General features: G+C 36.6%; 1 protein-coding gene and 1 long non-coding RNA gene across 4 annotated transcripts in view; one reads left to right on the top strand and one right to left on the bottom strand.

The window, feature by feature from the left end:
* Positions 1 to 10,971, top strand: part of DDX43 (DEAD-box helicase 43) — a 21,162-nt gene extending 10,191 nt beyond the window's left edge. The window contains exons 10-16 of the mRNA XM_026726541.2: positions 1,196 to 1,296; positions 3,320 to 3,407; positions 3,970 to 4,097; positions 5,881 to 5,990; positions 6,951 to 7,089; positions 8,390 to 8,477; positions 10,625 to 10,971. Coding sequence (XP_026582326.2) covers positions 1,196 to 1,296; positions 3,320 to 3,407; positions 3,970 to 4,097; positions 5,881 to 5,990; positions 6,951 to 7,089; positions 8,390 to 8,477; positions 10,625 to 10,738 — 768 coding nt within the window. The 3' untranslated portion in view covers positions 10,739 to 10,971. The remainder of the gene's footprint in view (positions 1 to 1,195; positions 1,297 to 3,319; positions 3,408 to 3,969; positions 4,098 to 5,880; positions 5,991 to 6,950; positions 7,090 to 8,389; positions 8,478 to 10,624) is intronic.
* Positions 10,964 to 18,393, bottom strand: LOC113455231 (uncharacterized). Of its 3 annotated transcripts, none has more exons than XR_015739907.1 (8): positions 18,250 to 18,393; positions 15,388 to 17,677; positions 14,436 to 14,504; positions 14,083 to 14,258; positions 13,903 to 13,991; positions 13,713 to 13,783; positions 12,894 to 13,012; positions 10,964 to 12,180 (listed from the first exon to the last, which is right to left on the bottom strand). It is a non-coding gene; the product is annotated as an uncharacterized LOC113455231 (long non-coding RNA). The 3 variants fall into 3 exon arrangements; XR_015739908.1 differs by having other exon boundaries at positions 14,083 to 14,504; positions 15,388 to 15,542; positions 16,810 to 17,677; XR_015739905.1 differs by having other exon boundaries at positions 14,083 to 14,504.

The raw sequence follows: 18,393 nt of genomic DNA, 5'->3' as shown, positions 1-18,393 counted from the left end.
TAGTGCAAGACTCTTGGCAATTTTAAGACTTGTGGGCTTCAACCCCAGAATTCCTTAGGGAGCATGGCTGATTGAGGGATTTTGGAGTCGAAGTGCACAAGTCATAAAATCGTCCAGTTTGGAGATCCTTCTATAGAAAAGGTCTGTTGCAGAATTGCCGCCAGAAAGCTTGTCTGCTCTTTATTATTTATTTAAATAGATCAGAAAGATATAAATAAATCTAAGGAGTTTTAAATATATCACTTAGTATTTCCAGATGTACTTTCTTCCTAACTTCTGGCATAGCCCAACATTTATCAGAGATTAGGCTAAACATGAGACTATGTTTTTTTCCTAGAAGAAAAAAGCTTTGCTAGCATTGATTGATCCAAAGAATCAAACCTAGAATTAATTTTAACTACTATTGCAGTGACCAGATTAAAATCTTAATTCAAGTTAATTCCAGCCTAGTAATGAGTTAGTTGAGTTTTTAGCATACATATAGTTGCATACTAAAGTTAAAACTGGTGACAATGTTACCTATGAAAATAACAAGCGTTCTATGATATTCTGTAAAGGGCCCTCCAAGGTTTTTTAAAGTGTGGATGTGAGATGTAATGTGGTAATAAAGAATCTGTTCTTTCAGTAGATGCTGGCCTAGTGACAATTAGAAAATTGAATTCAGCCATGTGTGATGTTTGAGTGATGAACTATCTTAAAATGTGGCAGCACGGAGTGCCTTCTCCCAGGTTATATCCCAACAGCAGAACAAAACTGGAGGAAAGGATTTGAAAAGAGAGAGGCATGGAGTCCAAGCCAGAGAATACCTGCTCCTAACAGGGAGACAGAGCTAGGAATGACTTAAGGGATGATATAGGGTAGTACTGATGCAGTGTAATTCATTTATAAAAATATTTTTTTAATTATTTTTAAAAGTCAGTTTATTCCTTTGGTCCTGTTATACAAATGTCTATGTCCCCATATTCTACCCAGAGTTTAAGGACTTTACAAATACTAACAGGACATTACTAGTGATAGCAGAGCCAAAGAATAATAAAGGAATCCCTACAACAAAGAGCACATGCAACTAACTCAGATAACATATCCACTAAAATAAATATTGAGATATAGTCTACAATTAGTAATTTTCAGATTGTTATATCAAATGTCAGTTATCGTGTACATTGAAATCAACAGTTAACCATATTTTTCATAGGTATTGGATGAAGCAGACAGAATGCTGGATATGGGATTTGAGCCACAGATAATGAAGATTTTGTTAGATATACGTCCTGATAGACAAACAGTTATGACCAGGTACTGTAATATACTTTTTGAAGGATATTTCCTAAATATGTGTGCTATGCAGAAAATAGATAATTTGTTTTATATCACATTGCAAATAAAAAAGAATGTCTCTTTGTAGCCCTTTCATTTTAAATCAGGGGTCTCCAGCCTTGGCAACTTTAAGCCTGGAGGACTTCAACTCCCAGAATTCCCCAGTCAGCTTTTGCTGGCTGGGGAATTCTGGGAGTTGAAGTCCTCCAGGCTTAAAGTTGCCATGGTTGGAAACCCCTGTTTTAAATAGTTATTTTTATTTTAAATTGGAAACAGAGCCTTTGTCACATCTAGAAAGAATATTTGACACCATATGGTTGTTTCCTTATCTAGAAAATAGAATTCTTTATTTGCTAGGTTTGATTAGACACACAAGAAATTTGTCTCTGGTGCATAAGCTCACAATGTACTTATAAACAACAAGCAATAGATCATAGATATCACAGATATCATTAATCGTGAGATACAACAAGTGATAAATCATAGATAGTAATAAGAGAAGATAGTAGGAAAGATGAGAAGGATAATATCAATACAGCCCTACTACAAGGGGTAAATATCTCTAGGCCTAAGACAGTGCTGTGTGAATTAGGTATTCAGCAAAGTTATGGCACAGGGATAAAAAAAACAATCTCTGTATTTAACTGTTTTGGCTTGCAATGCCCAATAGCGGCACCCAGAGGGGAGAAGTTGAAACAATTTATATCCAGGATGTGAGGGGTCTGTAGTTATTTTCTCAGCCCTCTTTCTGGTTCACGCAGTGTACATATCCTCAACGGAAGGCAAGTTGGTTGCAGTTGTTCTTTCTGCAGTTCTAATTATCCATTGAAGTCTGTTATTACAGTAATATCTATTAGAATATTTTTTATTTGTTTATTTTTCACATTTTTGAACCACCCATCTCCCTCAAAGAGGGGCTCTCATATCCACTATCTTCACATTAGGCAAGTAAGTCATCATATTGTCTGCATATCTGTTGTAAACACTTCTCTCTATATTTCTTATTACTAAATTGTCAGTAGCAAGTGCTTCCTTCTGACCCCAACCCCTCTCTGAAGATTTATTGGACAGGGAAAGTATGTTGCGGACCCCGTTGGTTAAAGAATTCCAACTCATGAGGTCTAGTTAAAGAGCCCCCTTGCCCTGTGAAATATTCTTCCCCTGGAAGTAAGACAGACAGGCTTATTCTCCTGGCTTCCAAAAAGGAATTAAGACATGGATGGCTCTGTGGCTTTGCTGGGGGAGCCCAGGGAAGCATGCACCCATGAGGTTGGTTAGTCCCCTGAAATCCCTCCCTCTGCCTTGCCTCCTCTTAATTTTTTTTTATTTTTAAAAACTTTTATTTATGCTATTTTATATTTTAACATTTTATTATACATCATCTACAACCCCTCTTTGAGCGGGATGGGCAGTACAGAAATGTGAAAAATAAATAAATTTAATAAAATAAAGATCTCGTTTGTGCTAGCATAAATTGATTCCTTTTTCTAAGAATTAATTTTTCACTTTCTATCTTATTTCCTTTGTAATAAGACTCTCTTTCACTATGGAATTAGAATGGTGGTATCATATTTCTGAAAGTACCGGTGCCTGTTTTTCTCAATTGACATATCCATGATTAGTTGTCCAGAGTAATTAAGTTTATTATGTAATTTTGGGCGATACATAACACTTAATATTGAATTGTAAAATTGAAATGCAAATAGGCTCAGATAATTCAAAAGCTATTTTAATCTCTTTGAAAGAAATATTGGAATTAAATCAGATTTTTTAAATAAATGCAAAGAATGAATGCATGGAAGAAAAAGTTTATGAGATGGAAGGATGCCAGATGCCATGACATGGAAGAAAAAGTTAAACAGATAGCAATGAAATCCTTGGAGTTTTTTGTTTTTGTTTTTAGCAAGTTTTAAATGCAGTTTTTATAGAAATAGCAAGAGAATTAAAATAGGGGAAATAATAATCTTAAATTTTTAAAAAACATTTATTTTGATTCCATCAGTGCTACATGGCCAGATGGTGTCCGCCGTCTTGCAAAATCATACTTGAAAGATCCAATGATTGTATATGTTGGAACTCTAGATTTAGCGGTGAGTTGTGCTGAGCATTAAATATTGTACATATCCATAATTAATGTATACCAAAAATGTCTGATCTTACTATGCATATGTGAAAAAAGACTATGTTTGAAAAAATGAGAATAACCCAAAATGACATACCAATATCCCACTTTAAGAAGAATACTAAAAGGAAATTTCAAAGTGAAAAAGTTTCAAATTAGATAATCTTTCTGACTCTAAACTTCCCTTTTAGGTAAGTTTCATAATTTTATTTTTTCTAATTTTACCAAAGTTTGAGTGCATAGAATAATATCATTTCACTTGTCAATTGCTGAAAAGTTTAAGTTGTTGAGTAATTTCAGTACCATACTATCAAAATGAAATATATATAAAATAATTATTTGAGGAATAATCCTTCAGCAATGTCCTGTCTAAACAGCATGCATATTATTTAGAAGTCTTTTAAATTTTATACTTTATTTCCACATTATCTGAGTATTTACAATTCTTACAATATAAGAAGCTTTGACAATATATGCAATAAGCTATTACTTTTCAGTCAGATTTCCTTGTAATAAACTTTGTTTTACAGGCAGTTAATACAGTAGAGCAGAAGATTATTGTTATTCCAGAAGAAGAAAAAAGAGCTTTCACACATCATTTTGTTGATACTATGAAGTCTGATGACAAGGCCATCATTTTTGTGGGAAAGAAACTTACGTATGTAGAAAAGCTTAACACAAATGAGCTTAAATTGTATCAATCATTCTGTCTAGTCCAATATTATTTGCTCTAGTAGTTCACCTACCAGTTTCCCTCCAGAAATACCATTTTTCTTCACTTATTTGAATATTTAACTGGCATTAAGATTAAAACTTTCTAGAGTAATGCATGTCCTGTATACGTAGCTAAGTTAAATTTATGCTTTTTAAAGATAGCAAGTGGTTTTTACCACTTCAAACTTTTTTTCCCCTTTTTCTTTACAATAGTAATAATAGTAGAACTGATATTTGGAAATTATTTTTTTCTTAATAGCCAGAAACAATTACGTTAGACAAAAATGGTAGAATTGTTTTCAAATATCAAAATTCAAACCATAATCTTAATTTAAAAATATTTAACTGTACAATATACTCATTGAACATACTGGGACGTAATTAGAATATTGTTATGAGTCAGCGTTAAAGCTGGTATGCTTCAAACAGGAAAAGTTTTTTTATACACCATTACTGTTATTAAAGAACTCTAATATTTGTCAATGTGGATTTCATCTAGAAGTAGCATTTTATTCTCCAACATTTGTAGTATGAATTATATTTCAGTTCTGCCACACATCTTCTATATTTTTCAACCTCTGATTGTTTAGTGATACCATCCCTAAAATCATCTCCAGGATATCCATCTTGTGATTATTTTTTTAAAAAATAGTACTCATTTGAATACATTAATAAAAAGTAAAATTTAGTATTAGAGTATGAATATTTAGGAAACAAAATAAGTCATCTGGCATATATGGTACCTGATACCGTGTTTCTCACAAAATAAGGCCGGGCCTTATTTTTTTAATATTTTTTTTTTGAGTCCCGAAAAAACGGCTAGGATGTCTTTTGGGGGGTGAATTAATCCCCCCCCCCCCCATGCAACAGCACCATCTCCAACAACAGCATCTGAGTCGCTCCCACTTTTCCCCCATCCCTGTAACAACAGGAAAAAAAACATTTTGAGGTACCTGGGAGCACCATGCGCTGCATTTTGGTTTAATCCCGAGCAGCTGGGTGGGCATGAGAAGAGCCAAGCAAGCGTCTCTGCCGCTGCTACCCTTGGTGCTCCAGCCTCGGGCTCTGCAAGTTTGCAAAAGTCCCTGTGCGCAGTCTGCTCCTGCATTCCAAGCGCCCAGGCCAAGCTGCAGCTGTCCTCTCACCAGCGCCGTCTCCAACAACAGCCGCAGCAGCGGCGGGAACCATGGAAGCTACAGTGGCAGCTCCCCCACCCAAGAAGTAGCTGAAACATTTCCACGGTTTCTGCCGCTGCTGCGGCTGTTGTTGGAGACGGCGCTGGCGAGAGAGGCACCAGCACCGGTGGGAACCGTGGAAGCTACGGAGGCCTGAGAAGCAGCTGAAATGCTGCCAGACATCTATGTCGACGCCGCCCGCCTGCTGACCTGGGTCTGCAGTAAAGATGCTTGGAGGGGGTAAGGGAGCCCTCCGTGCTCCACCATGATGCATAGCTTCCTGCGGGGCACTCCTAATGGCAAGTTCCCCCCGCCTCCCCCCAATTTCGCATGTTTTAAACTAGGCCTAAATTTGGGGGGAGGGGCTTAATTTCATTTTATGCCTAGAAAATATGCTGGGTCTTCCTATGTGCGGGGGCGTATTGTTGGAGAAACACGGTATTAGTTTGACTGTTTATTCTAACTGTTCTATAAATATTTCTTGATACATTAATTGGATTAAAAGCCTTTCTCTAATGTATTAGCTTTACTTTTAATTTTTTTTTTCAAAAGGGCTGATGACCTTTCAAGTGATTTTGGACTTCAGGGAATTCCTGTTCAGTCTTTACATGGCAACAGAGAACAGTGTGATCGTGAACAAGCTTTGGACGATTTCAAAAAAGGTGATCATAATTAATCAATATAACATGTTATTATGTAATAATCAAAACACATAAACTCAAATTCAGATCTTTATTGCAGGGTTTGAGTAACTTGGAAAGGTTTCAACGGAGAATTAATAGTAAAATCCAAGTTAAAATTATGATGTTAAAATTACACATGCTGGGACTCCATATAGAATCATGTAATAGTAAACAACATGTGAAATAAATGGTAGACTAAGTAGGACTGATCTTTTCATATTAAATGCTATTGATGGAGACAGGGCCATGAATTTTTCTTTCTAGACCAGATCTAATTTAAATACAAGCAATTACATCACAGATTTTAGACGCCTTTTAAGAAATAAGACACATCTCAGGATAGTGGGTTTCCTTGATAGCATACATCTACAAAAATTAGACACATTCTACATTAACCAAATTGCATCCTTTTAAATCAATTTGTACTTGTTCACTTCTTATCTCATTTTGTTGGGAGAATTTCCCTGAGTTCCTTTTTTCTGAACTGGGAAAGAAAAGCACAAGAAATCTTCCTGGGGGAATGCAAGTAATCAAGACACAGAGACTAGCTGATTTTGGAAAGGAGGTCTCCTCCCCCCACCCCCTGCCCAGTTTTTCTGCCTGTCTGTCTTTCTCTCTTATTCCACTGTTACTTGTAACTGGTCCTTTGAATATTTGTCTGAGAATTCATTCATGTGGCCATCTTGACTTTGATTGTAGTTTGTTTCAAATTTGATCCACTGTGTTGATGTTTAGAATAGAGAGAACTGGCAAGGTCTGTCCCTCAAACTGTGTATATAAGAGACAAGATGTCTGTTCCCATCAAAAATACTAGGGTCTGGAACAATCCAAGTGGGAATAGATTTCCATAAGTATCAACTGCTGGAAAAACCACAGATAAGTAACATTTCATTCAAATGTATTGTGAAAAATTACCAGTTTTTATTTTGCTTGTGCTAGGCAAAGTTCGCATATTGATAGCGACAGATTTGGCTTCCCGTGGACTTGATGTGCATGATATTACGCATGTCTTTAATTTTGATTTCCCTCGTAACATTGAAGAATATGTTCATAGAGTGGGCCGCACTGGACGAGCTGGGTAAGCCAAACTTTAAACTGTTTCTATGTTACCAAGTAGAAAATATGAGTTTTTTCTTCAGCATATTCTTGTATCTTATATCAGATGCACTAGAGTATGGGGAATTGTAGCAGTCTCTCCCCCTCACAGGGATTCATCAGGTGAACAGATTTCTCTTTTTCCTGTTAAAAATAATTTATTTCAAAGAGTTTCTTAAGAAGAAAAAAAAAGAAAACATATTCCTATGTTAGTATACTTTCATATATATTAAGTATTGGACTTTCCTGCCAGTCAGGTTTACAAGAATGTTTTTTTTCTCGGAGTTAAGGATCCTGCTGTGAGTAGAGGGGGTGCAATAGCTCAGCAGTTAAAGACACTGAACTTGTCATCTGGAAAGCTGACAACAAAGGGGGTGAGCTCCCATTATTTTCCCCAGCTCTTGCCAACTTAGCAGTTTGAAAGCATGCAAATGCAAGTAAATAGGTACTGCTTAAGTACGAAGGCAACTGCATTCCGTGCCCCTAAGTACATAGTCATGCTGACCTCAGCAATATCTTATTTCCTTTGTAATGATACCTCTTTCACTATGGAAGTAGAATAGTGGTATCCATAGCAATGTCTTTAGAAAATGCTGGCTCCCTTGACTAAGAAACAGATGAGCACCATCCCCTAAAGTCAGACACAACTGGATAGTGGAAAACTACCTTTGTAAGTAGATTGGGCTATGTCAGAAGGGCACAGAAGAGGATGGATTGCTTTTTTGGATGGATTGCTTATTACGACTCCCTTTTTACCCATTCTCACTAATCACCTGGAGCTTCAAGGATCTAAATGGCAACTGTCCCATCATTAAAGGTCTCCAAAATACCATTTACTCCAGACGTTCATCTTCCTTACCCACTCCGGCAGAGGTGGCTGAATCTGCCATTTTGTTGTGTTCACCCCCCTCCCCCCCCCCCCAATGTTTTGAATGTTGATAGTCCTATTAAAAAATGGATGTTTGGCAGACATGGATCCTTTTTAGCAGTAAGGCATTGTTTTTCTGTTTATGCACAGAATAAATTATAAAGGTAGCATGTGTATTTTCCTCTCCTGCCATAATCTGCTTAACTGCTACTTGAGGAGAAACTTGATATTTACCACTGGTGCAAAATCAATTAATCAGAAAGTATTGATCAGTTTGTATTACTGAAGAGTCTAAAGATAGAATATGATTTAAAAATGGAACATTTTAATAAATTTGATAAATACAGATAGCTTACAGAAATATTAAAACCTAGATATGAGTTATTTCTTTAATTTGTTTGCTTCTTTTACACAGACGCAAGGGAGAAGCAATAACGCTTGTCACAAGGAGTGACTGGCGAATTGCATCTGAGTTGATTGACATTTTAAAAAGAGGAAACCAGGTAACATAACTAAGCTTGTTGTTACTTTTTTTTCCTGTTCCTTTTACCCTTATTTGATTAAAATAATATGAAACATTAAATACACATTTAAATTGATTTTTAAATTTTTACTTGAATAGTTTATATTATACGTATATCCTCTTTTTGCATGTAATTTCAAGTAGCTTAAATAAAATGTCTTTGGAAAATGACTTTGGAAGAAGCATAAATTAAAAGTTAGGTGGTAAAATTAATTACAACAAAAAGTTGCTTAAAAATAACATTAAAAGTCATTAAAGACAATTGAGAACAACTTAGATGTTACCTGTATCTTAAAGAAACAGCTATGGATACGTAGGAAAGCTGTTTCAAAGTATATGGATCCCATATAAGTATCTCTGATGGTATAAGACAAAAACCCCAAGAGAAAGATTTTTCAACTACTAGACAGTTAAATATCACGTAGAACAGAATGAGCAACTGGTGAAAGACAAGGATTAAGATATGTGAGGCCATGGTATACATGGGGTGGGTGAGGGGTTGGAGGTCAATTCCGAACGTTTTTGAATCATTTTCTTTCTAATTGAAAGAAGCCTATTTCAGTGCCTACACTGTAATTTCCATGTTTCTTGTTTAAAAGATAAAAAATCATAATCAATTTCTTGATAACCCTGCATAGTAGTAGTTTGGGCAGCCACAAAAAAGGACTTATCAGGTTTTATATTTATGAATGCAGAATAAATGGTGACTTAAAATCACTTGAGATTAAAATCTCAAAAGCGATTTTATCACTTAGCTGAATAAAAGTCTAATTGGATATTTCCAAATTTGAATTTAGAACTCTTGTGTAAATATTTGCTGTATTATGGAATACCTTGTGGTTAAAATCTGTTGCTGCTACGAAACGTGTGTTAATTTGCTGTTTTGTTATTTAAGTGCTAGGTTACCTTATGTTTTATCTTATGTTTTAAATTATATTGTTTAAAATTGTGATAGGCCGTTTTGCAAATTTCTGTATAAAGCTTAATCACATTGTTACCAAACGTTTTCATATTCACTACAAATTGCAGTGTTATAGTATAACACTTTATACTTACAGTAACATGAATTTCTTGGTTTAGATATATTTTTTCCACAAATGGACGAGAATTTGTTCCATCAGATTTTCCTTTCCCTTGTAGCCTTGAATTGTTTACACAAAATATCACAGGAGGAAATTGCTCAAAAATTATAAAGAACTTAAGATAACTGATTTATACTTCTGAGTTCAAAAGTCTTCTGATATAGCTAATAAGTTCAATACACTATATTCTCCAGAAAGACCTCCAAAACACGAAATGCTTTTCTTAACATGTAGACCAGAGGTCTCCAAACTTGGCAAAGCTGGCTGAGGAATTCTGGGAGTTGAAGTCCACAAGTCTTAAAGTTGCCAAGTTTGAGGGCCCCTGATATAGACCAGTGGTCCCCAACCTTTTTTGTGCCACGGCCCGGTACCGGCATCACAAAATCATCCGTGGCCTGGTACCGGCATCAGCATGCATGGCAAGGCGACCGGAGCGACCGGCCAGCCAGTTGTCCCCCGTTTCTCCCCGCCATCTTCAACTCCTCCTTTGTACCTGTGTCGATGGGCTTTGCGACGGCTTCGGGACGATTGCTCGGCTCACCTTGCCATGCATGCTGAAAGAATCCTCACGCCTTAGTTTTGTTCGAAGCCGCCGCCCCCCCCCCCCGATGAAACTAAGGCGTGAGGATTCTTTCAGCACCCAAACGTCGCTTTCTACCCGGAAAAGCTCACCAGAAGCACTTTTTCATCAAAACAAGATGGCGGCGCCCAGCAAACCGGCGGCCCGGTAGAAATTGTTCCACAGAGCGGTACCGGTCCCCGGACCGGTGGTTGGGGACCCCTGATATAGACGATTTTAAAAAAAGATAAGTTGTATCAAGTTGATTCCTGTTTTTGCAATTACTGAAGAGCTCTTCTTCAGTGTGCATTTTTAGGAGTAAATGCTAAAGCCTAATTTAACTTGATTCAAACAGGATTATTAATCTTATAGAAGATATTAATAGAATATTACAGAAAATATTTTATTTTCATGAATTTTTGTTAGAGTTTATAGAAATTGAAAATGTAATAGCTAATTAATTATTGGTTTATCTAATTTTAATAGGTGATTCCTGAAGAGCTCATTTTGATGGCTGAAAGATACAAGCAATTCCGATTGAAAAGGGAAATCGAAAATGGTTTAGGAAGGTCACGGGGGCGACCACAGAAAGGTTTTTAGACTATCTAGAAACAGTATAGTTAGTACCTGTGGAAAATTCAGTGAAATGACTTGTGTGCTATTACAACGAAAGTCTGAAGCCTGATTTTCTTCAAGAAAAGGTGCTGTTTTTCTCAAACTGTATTTGGTACCAGATTTAAAATAATTTAATGTCCTCTGTGCTGCTTTGAATTCTGTGATACTATGATGACTATTTTGAAAATAATTGAGAATAAAAATACCTTTGTAACATACTCTGGAATTTATTTGATCACATCATCTCACTTTGGCAGAGAATATTAAAAAGTACTAAGTTACCTCAAAATTATTCCCTCCTCTTTAATACCAGCCATAAATTATGATGCCTTGTAATTGGTTTAAGATTGCCTCATCTGCCTTGTAAATTACTCAAGCTAGCAGGTGTTGGACTGCATCAGCTACCACACCAGTTAGTGATTTGAAAGTTTTTGGTAAGCAGGCTTTTTATTTACTTAGCTTACGGCATTTGAACATTGAGTGCCAGGGAGTCTACAATTATAGTTTGTTTAGTTCATGCTTGCATGCTATCCAAGGTGCCATGCAGAGGGCGAACAAGCTCCACACTGAGTGGCAAACAACATTCTTCAAGAACACTGGTGTCATCCAGGACTTTTTCTCCAATGATTTCGCCTTCCATTCAGGCAGGTCTGGCACCAGTTGGCTTCTTGCTGTCACATGAAACACCATTAACTTCCTTCTGGAATACTAGCTATTTACTTGCATTTTGCATGCTTTTGAACTCCTAGGCTGGCAAAAGCTGAGGGGAGTAATGGGAGCCAACTCCCTCACACAGTGCTAGGGCCAGAACTGGGCAGTACAGAAAGCAGACCTTTCCTGGCTTCCATCAGCTTTAAGCTTATGAGTCGCCATAAGCATAAGGTCTGTACTTCCCTGGTGCTGCCCCTTTTACTGGATATTTCATTATCAGGTAAGTTTTGCCAGATGTTAGCCATTTTTCAATTTCACTTCCTTGCAGTATGTTGTTGAACTGCTTGGCAACCATGAGTGTTAGCCCAGTCAGATGTTAGAACCCCCAAACCATGTAGTTCTCTTCACTTGGTGCTGACCAATTCTTGATCTTCCTTGCTCTTTTGTCTACCATTTCTGTTATTACATGTTCTTTCATTTCAGTTTTTTTATTCTTATTCACCTCCTTTAACCAAGCTGTGTCCTTGTTGTATTTCTTTGGGTTATCCCATATCTGCACCCAGAAGTGCACTGTGTCTTCCTTATCAAGTATTGACTGATTCACTGCAGTCTCTTCAATTGATTGGTTGGTAGATATGTTTCTGATTGGATTGAAAATGGATATTTTGCCTATAGTTAGAATTTGAACTCCATGTCTGCTGATCTTCTTGGCAGGAAGCAGGGGGAGTCCCAAAAAAGGAGTACAGGTATCTTTGAAATCGAGATATCATAATTCACTGAAATAGATTAAAAATAAGTAGGTTAGTGTATTTGAAGAGAAACCACATCTTATATTTAAAAAAATATGTGTTTCTTCAGTGAAAAAGATAACTAACACATTAAACCAAACAGCATTTTTGCTGTTCAAAACTAGCCAAGTTGAAAGAGACAATAAGCTGAATAATAACTTCTCAGCAGAAATTATCAAGATTTTTCATCATATTTGCCTTTGGAACAATTCAGCTAAGCAGATCAAAACAAGCCATCTAAATTCTACTTCTAATGCCATGAGAGAGAGTATTCTGTCTAAAATCCCTTACTTTATGGCTGAATGTTATCGTCTAATTATGGGACCTCCTTGGCTCTTCCACATCCCTGGTATAGAATTCTTCAGAATTTGAAAAATTCATGAAAAAATTCAGAAGAAATCTTTCTTCACTTTTGTGTATGACTCCTATGTAAATCTATGAAATAACTGCCTCTCAATATGATTTTCACATTAGTTCAATAAATATGGAATCTTGTGGTTAAACATTTTTTAGTAGATATACCTAGGAGTATCCTTAGAATCTATTGTGAGCTGAACTTGTCCCATGTCAAACATGGGCAATTTAGCTGTTGTGCAGAAATGCAGGTATGTAATAATGTAAGTAAACCCTAAAACATTCAAACATGAGGTCTTAATTTAGCAACATTTCTGGAAGTTTTCCCATTTTATTCAGTAGCTCACCTTAGACTTTAAATATGCACTTCAGTGGTGCTCTGAAAGGAGGGTTCCATTCACTTAAAACATAATTGTACTCCCTTTCTTTGTCTTCTATCATTGCTGTCAGCATTTCCTTCCACTCCCTGGGGGAAGAGAAAAGTAAGTGGATACAAATGAGTAGTATATATCTCATCTCATCACCAAGAATCATAGATTCAGAGACCTTGGAGGTCTTCTAGTCGAACCCCCTGCCCAAAGCAGGAGTTCTTATACCATTCCAAATAGATGTCCAATCTTTTCTTGAATAAAATACCCACAACTCTGGGAAGCAAGCTATTTCATTGATTAATTGCTGTACTATCACTTCTTGTGACCTTGATGCTACCCTGTTGATGCATCCTAGAACTGCACTGACTTTTTTAGAAGCTGCAGCACACTGCTGGCCCATAGTTAAGTGGTGGTCCACTAGGACAGCTAGATTCATCTCAGCTACTACTGTTGAGCTAGATAGTGTCTATTCTATGCCTCTGCATTTCTTTTTTTCCTGCAAATTTACTGAGGTCCCCTTCCCTTCATCTAGATCATTGATAAAGATGTTGAAGAGCATAGGCCCAAGACAAAACCATTGCACACCTCTCCAGGTAAATGTAGTTTAATTGAGGACTGAATGTTGAGTGTGGTTAGTCAATTACGAATCCATCTGGTGGTAGTACTGTCTATCTAGCATTGTTCTATCTTATTAAGATGTAGGCTGTGGTCTACTTTGTCAAATGTGTTACTGAGCTCTAAGTATACTACTGTATATCCACAGCATTTAATCCAAGCTCCCTGTTTATATAGTACCTATGTTTTCCTTGGTCTTTTTCCAGCTGGCTGTTTCTCATCAGAAATGTCTTCTTCCTCTTGGGCAGGCCCTAGCAAAAAAATAATGAACTAACTAGTACTTTTAAAGCTAAACTTAACAAGATATAAATCACTTTTGTTTTTAATATGAAAGTAATTTAAAAAGTTGTTAATTTAAAACTAAACTCACATCCTGGGCTTCCTCTTCATTTCTTTTCGAAGAGTGATTTTCTCAAGGCTTGCAACTTTGCTGGCTAAAATTTTGTTTTCTTCTTCCAACTAAAATGCAGAAATTACAAGAAGCATTCATCAATCATAGAATACAAATAAGTAGACAAAAAGAGAAGCTTAAAACAGAATTGTAAGGGACAATGGCACTTTTTCTCAGCTGTCTTCTGATGTTTTTCTCTTTATTTCTTTCATCTCCTCTTATTCTGTATTTTTATTTTAAAAAAACACTTGTGCTATTACACAATATTCATGAAGAACATTACATATTAAGCCACCATTGACACAGCAATTTAAGACTGGTCATTAGAAATGGCACTGTCAGTTTAAAATGCAATGAGGTGTGTTATTAGCGTAAAGAAACAGATCTTTTTGCATCTGCTTCCCATTAACTTAAAGGAGCCTCCCCCAAAGACAGTAGTTCTGAAGGATTTCCCACCCCCCTTTGGTACAGAGGAAGGACTGCCCTTATGTTCCCACTCCTGCTACAGATACCTACACAAGCAATATGGTTGGTTAGTCATCTTTTTCTCTTTGATGTTGCTTATATTTCTGGAGATAGTACTGCCAAAAAGACATTTTGAATAATTATTTTGTAAAAATCTGTCAGGAATAAAAATTTAATCCTCTAGCTCTAAATATATTTTTAAAATACTAATCTTGCATATAATCCTTCTAAGAAACTGTTTTATCTCAAAACTGGGATCTGGAAGGAACTATATTAAAATTTGATTTGGATTCTTAATATATATAAATGATATGTGAGGAACTGAAACAATGCTTAGGGTTTTAGTTATTTGTTTATTGGGAAGGGGTGAGTCTGTTGAAGTTGGTGTGAGAAAAAAAGTAGATTTTGTACACAATTTGCCAGATTGTATTCATATCATTTGAAAATAGCATGAAGACCCTCACTAATCATTGTTAATCACTATTACGAAACAACCTCATAACATCACCTGAATTTTACCTCTAGCCAGCTGTGGGGACAGCTGAAGTTGACAATGCCTCCGAGGTTGTGTTGATGACAGCATGGTCAGACACTAGAATCCTCCCATCTCTAGTTTGGTGTAAGGTGACTGGGCCTCCTGACTAACAATAATTGCATGGATTTTATGCAACTGTTTGTACGTTGTCAAGAACTCATCATACAAAAATACTATTAAATCAGCCAATCTGTGCCAGTTTCTATCCATCTTTCTTCTAATACAGTTCTGGGCTGATTATCATAGAAGATATTGGTACACGTACTGTTCTGGTTCTACTGTTGTACATAGTGATGTTAAACTGAGAAATGCTTTTTTGGACACAGGATTCAATCCCAGCTTGTTCATTTACAGCCTAACAGCCCCCAAATACTAGGTCAGGAGTTTCACGTGGCACATCCAAGGGATTTGGTTATCATCAGTATATCAGTGATTCTACATCCTAAACTGATAGATGAGCTCACCTCAGCAGCTTCATGTAGTCAAGCCACTGGGTGACTTCTCCCTTATTTCCATCAATTGGACTATCCACTCAAGAAGTAGCAGAATCATTACTTGCTCTCAACCTCAAACCCTTGAAAGCAGTCCAGGATACTTTGCTTAATAATACTGAAGGCCCCTAGAAATGTAAACGAACCAAGAAGGACGCATTTATCCAAGCAGGTCCTAAGACTGTCATCCACCAGGGGCAACCAGTGCAATTTCTGCCAAAGTCTGAAGTCCCACCACTTTTTCTACAATTTCCCTAAAGAAATTGCCAAAAAAGCAGATAGAGAATGTATCTAGCCTACATGTGATGAAACTCACAATGTGCTCATAGTATATAACATTATAGCGGACTATCTCAATCACTTCTTGACTCCATGTAGGCAGTAGATGTGTTGTCCTGTACGATCATGGCCATGGGATCAACCCCACGGTTTGACATGCTAACATTTCTGCCATTTTCCTTCCTAATGTGAAAACCCTTTTCCAATCCATAGTCAATTCTTAGGGACTGAGAAGCTGCCTTTCTGAAAGTTGTTTTTCCTTTTCAGGCGTTTCATTTGTGCAGCGGGGACTGTGTGTACAAACAATGATGTAAATAAATAGGTTGTACTGGGAGCAGGTATATCATGGAGGGGACAGCAACCCTTCCACCATTTTGTTTGCACCTGTCACAGCTAAAAACAGTAAGGAGGAGGACTCTCTGCCCTGCCCCACTACTTTGGGCCATCCACCTGGTGAATTGAAAAAGGGGTGAACCTTCTCCAGTGCTAAAAAGGGACATGGAATAATGAAGCGACAGTGTTCACTAACTGTTGTCTGCTGTGTGCTTCATGCCTATGCCCCTTAACCATGACTAATGGCTAATGCAGTTGAGTGTATCATTGGGAATAGAACACTATTGTCATTTTTGAGACCTGCCCATCTCTCCCCCCCCACCCCCGAAGGACTATAGGAGCTGTACAAATAAAATATTAAAACATAAGCACCGTATATAACATTTAAATGTGGCAAGCAATGTTAAAAATTAATTAGGAATTTGAGGACTCTAACAAGCCCTACGACTATGTGCTTTTCTGTGCATTCCAAACAAGGCATAGAGCCATAGTTGCCAGCCTTTCTGGAAAGCTATTCCGTGGATGTGTTTAAATGGAAGATATTAACAGAAATCACCAAGAATGGGTCTGAAAGAAGATGTAGAAATATATTTAAAATATTCAGGTTCAAAAGTTATTCTAAAAATTATTCTAAAACAATTTTGCTTGTTCCTAGATTCTTTTGATTCCTGTTTTATTTCATTATTTATTATCATTATGTCATGTTACCTGTCAAAATTTTAAATCCTAAATTCTAGAGTCATGCAAGTTTACAAGTAAATAAATAAATAAAACACCTCTTACCTCAGAGGGCTTTCCCAGCATAATATTGGAATGTCTCCATGATGAAGTCAATGTCCTAAACTAAACTAATCCTAATTAAACTAAACAAATATATTAAATATCATGAAGAAATAAACAAATAAAGTATGTGCAAACTTAATTAACAGGTGTGATGTTAAATAAGATAAAATAAGCAAACTAAATATTGTAAACTAAACCTAAGCTACATAAATGCAGTTAAATAAAAATAAAATCAGATCTAAGCTACCAGTCTGCAACAAGCAAGAATCAGTATACTCAGTGCACACACAGAGAAAAATCTCTGTGAATAGCTTTCATTTAGTCCAATTAGTTTTATTTACTTCTCTTTTGTGAGCTCATCTACCTGTCAGTATTTTTATGAAGCATGATCTCAGCAAGGAAATCAGCAAACAATTGGCTGAATGAGTGTTACTCGGAATTTTATCTATTTTTCAATATTGGTAGAAGCGTAAGTATAGAATCCTGTTGATGCATTTGGTGAAATTAAAGGATGAGTTAACAAGAAAAATGCCATAGAAAAAATAGTGCCATAGAAGAAAACAGGAAGATCTCTGGAGAAATATGCACAATTTAGACTTGAAAAGTGGTGCAGAGGTGTGTGAGCAGCATTGGAAAGATGTCTGATTACAGTATGGCTCTTGCTGCACCATACTTTACTTGCCCATTTCTCTTGAAAGAATTTTAGGATGGCTATGGATCTACATTTGGTGTGTCTGAAGACACGTGTCTTCTCAGTTGTGATGCCCTCCGTACAGAATATGCTTCCAAAAATTAAGTTGGCCCTATCCCTTTTGATTTTTGAAAAAGCTTTAAGAACATGTTAGATGACCAGGACTGGAATGTGCACCTGAAAGAGCAGAGGGGGAGAGTTTGGCAGTTATTAACGTAACAACTGTGCAAAAAGGTCGTAAAATGAAGCAAAACTCACTTAACAACTGTCTTACCTAGCAACAGAAATTTTGGGCTCCTTTGTAGTCATAAATCAAGGATTATCTGTATGTATTTCATGAAAACACTTTGGTGCACAAAGTGTATTCATATGACAAGCTGAGTCATGATGATGCCATGATTTAATTCATACAACATCATGTATCTTAATTATGCAGGGTGGGTTTATGCAACAATCTACACTTGTGTTTATTAGCTAATTTGTGGGATAACATCTAATACATAGTCATTGTGGTCAGACTTCACAATAATGCTGTCCAACTCATACCAAATTAGGGAAGTCTGGATGATCAATGATAACCTGATTTTTTTTTTAAATTATTGTTAACTGAATGCAAAAAAAAATTAACAGAAATATAAAAGGGTTCAAGATCTGAGCACTGCACAATGGTGTGAGCTCCCATTACTTGCCCCAACTCCTGCCAACCTAGCAGTTTAAAAACATGAAAATACAAATAGATAAATAAGTACCACTTCAGTGGAAGGTAGTGTACAGTCATGCTGGCCACATGATCATGGAAGAGTCTTCCAACAATGCTGGTTCCCTTGGCTAGGAAACAAAGATGAGCATTGGCCACTAGGTCTGGACACAACTGGACAGGTAAAATCCATACC

The sequence above is a fragment of the Pseudonaja textilis genome, chromosome 1, assembly GCF_049901715.1.
Source record: "Pseudonaja textilis isolate UNSWEBS1 chromosome 1, rPseTex1.2, whole genome shotgun sequence".
Classification (NCBI taxonomy): domain Eukaryota; kingdom Metazoa; phylum Chordata; class Lepidosauria; order Squamata; family Elapidae; genus Pseudonaja; species Pseudonaja textilis.
Note: the sequence above shows the minus strand (reverse complement) of the source record. Positions and strands in the feature narration are given on the sequence as shown.